General features: G+C 41.4%; 1 protein-coding gene across 1 annotated transcript in view; it reads left to right on the forward strand.

Annotated features, from left to right (window-relative positions):
* LOC119522962 (piwi-like protein 1) overlaps positions 1-3,049 on the forward strand; it is a 42,403-nt gene extending 39,354 nt beyond the window's left edge. Inside the window, 3 exon segments of the mRNA XM_037821701.1 lie at positions 454-579; positions 2,638-2,785; positions 2,933-3,049. Of these exon segments, the coding sequence (XP_037677629.1) occupies positions 454-579; positions 2,638-2,785; positions 2,933-3,049 (391 nt within the window).
* Positions 3,050-6,000: the final 2,951 nt, after the last annotated feature.

Below are 6,000 nucleotides of genomic sequence, written 5' to 3' on the forward strand. Positions count from 1 at the left end.
GAAGCTGATCAAAGAATTGAGTTGGGAGTGAAAGGATAAAAAAGAGGGAGAGTTGTGGTGTCAGATTCAGTGGGCAGTGGGCTGAGGGGGTGATGAAGCCATTCCTGGGCTCTCTCTCTTCTGCTACTGGTCAAATGGTAACTTTTAAAACTGGTAGGTTAGACATTGAGACTGCCCACACTAACTTCCTGAAGGGTTCGTTCCCACTTGGTAGAGCACGCCCCCTGAAGAGCAGTGTGCCAGAGGGGAGCCCGAAGGCACCCTGGGCCCAGCCTTCAGTCCGGTTGTTGGTCCCTGAAGCTGGCACTTCCTCCACAACTTGTGTACTCTATGTACTCCAGTAGGCATGTGTGTTCTTTTTAAGCAGAGTATATCAATGTCTGAAAAATTCAATATCTGAATGCCTGAAAATGTGACTGACTAAATGTAGTTGCATTCATCATCATCTTTAAGCCCAGGACTAACAGTAATTGTGGTGAAGAAACGAGTGAACGCCAGATTTTTTGCTCAGTCTGGAGGAAGACTTCAAAATCCACTTCCTGGAACGGTTATTGATGTTGAGGTCACCAGGCCAGAATGGTAAGTTCTGTGTGAGTAGACGGGGACTTGTGTTCCATGTGTGTTTTAGCACATTTACTTTTTAGTTCTTACACATTTCTTCTTAAAAATACTGAATTCTTCAGCTAATATGATCTAACATTATTACTAAAGCTCATGGTTTCTTAGCTTAGTACCTGAAACTGGGAATATAATTTTCTCTCTGTGCAGTTTTTTCCTTGGGGGAAGAGGGTTTTTGCCTGTGGTAGTAATTGTATATGCAGAGGTTAAGAGCTGCTGCTGTAGGTTGCTTTTGCCTTTTTTTTTTTTTTTACATCTGTCACCTCTTCCATAGATTCTTGTTTTCTAATCCGAACGTTGAGCCCTGTGATGCAGTTGTCCAAAGGTTTTGAAGTTTCATCTGAAACACAGGTGCAGAGAAGTCTGGCTTCTGAGTGAGCCGTAAGAGTGAGCCATGCTCTGTGGTGAGAGGAGGCGGCTGCTGGCGAGAACCAGGCGCACGCACTGCCCAGTGTCAGCATGGTGGCCTCAGCACACGGGTTCCCCTGTGAAATCAGGAAACTCGGTTCATTTTTACTCAATAAGTTCCTCAAAGCCCTTCCGGAGAGGGGGAGGGAGAGGAGCATGGAGTGTCAGGGCGCCGTGTTTCCTTCTGTGCACATACATGTTCTGGAGCCTTTTTGGAAGAAAGTGGCTTTAATTAGGATGAAGTGCTGGCTTAGGTGTAGAGTCTGTATATGGAACGCTGTTTTCTTGTGTGAGTCCACGTGTTAATGGAATACAGACTTCAGTTCTCTTTATTCAGCTCTTGAAGGGATGTGGATAGAAACCTTTATTGTGAGATGCATTGTTTTTGACTTCTGACTTGGGCAGATGTCATCCATGGCCTTAATTCAGATTACAACCTAAGGGGGAAAATCAGCCTTGGAAGACAAAACTACATAAACATATTAACACAGCAAATTCATCCCCTATAGGATTCTCTTTAACTGTTCAGAATGACCTCATGGTACTTTTTAACACGATTACTACTCTGGTAACCACCACTCAGATGTAGAGTTGACCTGCAGGCATAGCAGACTTTAAATCAAGTGGGTAAAATTCAAGTTGAATTATGAAGCATGGAAAATTTAGAGAGATGCTATTTAAAACTTAACATTCAAACACTTGGAGAAGTCCGCTTCTGAGGAATACTGGAATCATTTTTAATGACCAATTCTTTGAATGATAAATGCTTAAATTGGGAACTAAGGGTTTTGATTCCACCTCTGTTGTGATTTTTCTGCTCCTTTGGGCAAGTTAAACATTTCTGTACCTCTTACTCTTCAAAAAAACTATAGGATCTGTTCTGATCATTCTGATTTTATAATTTTAGTTTTGATGGATATAAGAAATTGCAGAGTTCATTTCCTTAGATCTTTATTAGGTAAAATTAGGACATCTCTGGATTGATGTTTCATTGGTACCTGGAAAATGAACAAATCTAATGAAGTATGCCTTCATATTTGTACTACTTGGTTTTTGCTTTGCCATTTGGGTCTTATACTAGTTCTGTGTGTATTCTTTCATGTTCTCTACTTCCTCTTGAAGATGTGCTTTAAATCCTTAATGAATACAGTTAGATAAGTAGATCTTTGTTAGATAACAATGGGAACTGCAAGATGGGAAAAGGTTCTGTGGTGAAATCCTATTTTGGGAATAACGGTCCCTAAAACTAGACCTTATTCGACCCCCAGCCCCTGAGTGCTGCCTTTGTGAGCCCGCTTTTCTTCTCAGTGTGGTATCTCTCAGGAAGGTGGAGGTGGAAAGACTGAACCATTGTTGTGTTGTGCACAGCAGTTACAGCTATAGCAGGTGTTTGCGGCATCAATGAAGAATAGCTAAGATCTAAAAATACTAGTATTTTCAACATCTTTCTATTCATGGATAACAAGTTCCTGAACTTCAAGGCAGCATGTCACGTCTTGAAGGGATTAGTTTGTATAGCTGTACAAGATCTCTGCACTTTGAGAAACTTGAATCATCTTAATTATAGCTTTCAAAAAGAGAAGCCTTACGTGTGTTGTTTTGTAATTCCAGGTATGATTTTTTTATTGTGAGCCAGGCAGTGAGAAGTGGTAGTGTTTCTCCCACACATTATAATGTCATCTATGACAGCAGTGGCCTGAAACCTGACCACATCCAGCGACTAACTTAGAAGCTATGCCATGTATGTTATAACTGGCCAGTAAGTATTTTCATCTATTGGTGTTTAGTGAGATTCACTTTTCCAAATGGAATTATCTTTTAAGAAGATTTTGGTTAATAAGGAAATTTACAGTTTAGAGAAGCTAGATATAGAGTAATAGAGCCTTTTTCTTTCCTTCCCCTAAAGAGTGTCATCCGCGTTCCTGCACCTTGCCAGTATGCCCACAAACTGGCGTTCCTTGTGGGCCAGAGTATTCACAGAGAACCAAATCTGTCACTCTCAAATTGCCTTTACTACCTCTAACCGACAGAAGACGACAAGATGTAGCTGCTTATTTCTTTTGAAATTATAACTTTGGGAATTTTTTAAAGCTTTTTGTTTTTTTTTAACTGTTACCTTTCTAGATGAAACTTGGGAAGGGAATTAAGAGATCTGGAGTCTATTCCTAACATTGTTATTAACTGACTTATTTTATAGATAAAACTAAGATTTTATATTTTATCTTGTTTGCCTCTCATAAGTGTGTAGTAAGGATATTTTCTGTTGGTTTTGATAAAATGTGGATAAAGTACTTTGTATTATAAACCGGCGCTCACACTATTTGGAAATAGTGTTGGCTGTTTATTTGAAAGTACTTTCAGGAGTGAGCAAGTTCCACTTGGAAACCTAGATTAGCCTTATTTTTTGAAATATTTATTTTGAATTTAAAGGAGATAAAAGGCATATAGTAGGAACCTCACTGCAATCATAAGTAGCATTTTATTTGGATATCTGATGGCTCTTACATTTTAAAGATAAAAGCCACTATTAATAAGTAGCCTATACAAGGTATAGGAAAGGTGTGAGACTGTATGGGAATATAAGCTTTTTTCCTTAAAAAAATTTTTTTGTGCCTAGGTGGTATGAAGGTAAAAAAAGATAGTTGAAAAGTTTTACATTTCTGTTCAAAGAAACATTTTAAGGCTCTTTAACAAAAGACGCAAGTAGTCAAGACCTATATTAATACTGTTTTATTTTGTTTAGCATCATCTCCCCTTTCTCTGCCCTCATTCTATTCCTTATAAAATAAAATTGAAGCAACTGCTACCATATTTCAATAACTGTGTAGTTTTGTTCTTACTGAAAACAGGTGTTTTCTTTCCATTTAATGTTTTTAAAAACTACTGGAGAATACACTCAGTCAAAAGGATATGACTCCATTTAGAAAGGTAAATTCTTCTCACTTGTGAATTTTAATGTCACAATACACTTCTGTTAGGAAATGCTGCGCCTGCCACACAGTGAGCATCCACAGCTTCTAAGGAAATGCAGACTAGGAAGCCTGTATCATTTACATGTGCATGCTTACAGAGTTTGCAGGAACTTTTGCAAAAAGCAGTCTTAAAGTTAATGAGTTTTATGTCAGAACATCTTTAGATGTTGCAGATGAACGTAAAGGATGTAAACGTTCATGCGCGCACATGGGCCACCGGAGCTGCTGTCAGTAGAGGGGCTGGTCTCAACCGTTGCTGTACGTGGCCTCATGGTACAAGTGCCTCTTGGATTGAGCTTTATGTGCTATGAATGAAAACCATTTTATTTTCCTTTTAGTTGCTGAGCTAGTAACTGTTGTTAACATTGTTCTGGGCTATAAGCCCAGGTTCCTTAACCTACTTGATTCTTTTAAAATTATCTCACTCATCCTTAACTCAACCTTGGTTTGCGTTGTAATAATACAAAGTCCCAAACCAGGCCTGAGAATCAGAATATCCAGGGGGGGAAGCCAGGTGATCTATTAAACACATTCCAGGGGATTATTAGAGAATTTTGGCAAAGACTAGTTAGAAGGTATCTAGGGTCTAGTTAATCGAATGACTCTGGGAAATCTGTTTCGCTTGGTTCTGCTTTCTTCTGCCTTGGTTTCAGTGAGAAAGGCTTCCTTTTAATAATGTGACTGAATTGGCCAGCGCAAAGTCTGGTCTTAGGTCTCGGCTTCTTCCCAGTGAAAAGAACATGCCTTCCAAGGTGGGTGCCCTGCTCTGGTGGGTTGGGCCTGGGTCCCATGAGGCCTGCCTTGGAGTCGTTGGGTAAGATCAGCACCGTCTGGGGAGTCGGAATGGTCCCTCAAAGGGAAATTTGAGTGCTACAGTCAAGATGGAATTGACAGAAACACAGTGGGTGTCCACTCTGCTTGTTAAAGGTGAATTGGTTTTTGGAGGAAAGCGGCCATTGCACTTCTCTCTGGAGAGGCAAGATGTACCCCGAGCAAACATAAGGGAATTCATGGCAGCGCTCAGAAGAGCACAGGCTTTGACTGAACCCCAGGGTTCTTCCTTGTAACTAGAAACAGGCACAGCACCAACTGCCTCCTCGCCATTGCCTAGTGGGTGTCTACTCCAAAGTTTCTCAAACCCTTCGGTCTCAACACCCTTACTCTCTTAAATTACTGAAGACCCCCAAAGAGCTTTTGTTTTTTGTGGCTTGTCTATTTATATTTACCATATTATAAATCCAAACTTAAAATACATAAGCCTACATGCCATTAACTGTCAGAAAGCCAACAGTACATGTCATGTAGCTTCTAGAAAATGCCACTGTATGTGCATGAGAGAATGCGGGTGAAAAGCAAGTAAGTACAAAAAGTCTTGATCAGACGGAGCCCCACAGGAGTCTCAGGGATCCCCAAAGGTCCCGGACCACACTTGAGAACCTCTGGTTGAATAGGTATCTCAAACTTGTCCAAAAACCTCACCGTGATTCCCCCTCAGACCTTCCACAACTTAGGAACCTAGAGCTCCATTCTTCCAGAGGTTCAAGCAAAAACCTTGGGACCCACCCTTGAATGCTCTCTTCGTCTCGTACCCCACTGTGGATTCCTCAGTTGGTCTTACTGGCTCCACCTTCAGAAGTCCTGGTGCTCTGGTCTCATCCGCTGTCACCTTTCCTGAGTTGGAGGAGGAGCCTCCGGAAGGGCTGCTCTAGCTTTCCCCTTTCCTCTCCCCCACACTCTTTGATGGGATTTCCACAAGAAGCCAGAGTGAGGAGGTCACATCTCTGCTCAAAATCCTGCTCTGGGCAGAGGGGGCAAGATGGCGGATTGGTGAGCTGTATAAAGAGGTAGAAAGCCAGGAACTGCGTGGACTGTACACCACAGAGAAATTTGACTTTGGGCATACTTCATACAACATTCATGAACACGTTGAACTGCTGAGATCAGTGAAGTCTGTAAGTTTTTGCGGCCAGGGGACCCGTGCCCTTCCCTGCCAGGCTCAGTC

This window comes from Choloepus didactylus, chromosome X (genome assembly GCF_015220235.1).
Source record: "Choloepus didactylus isolate mChoDid1 chromosome X, mChoDid1.pri, whole genome shotgun sequence".
Taxonomy (NCBI): domain Eukaryota; kingdom Metazoa; phylum Chordata; class Mammalia; order Pilosa; family Megalonychidae; genus Choloepus; species Choloepus didactylus.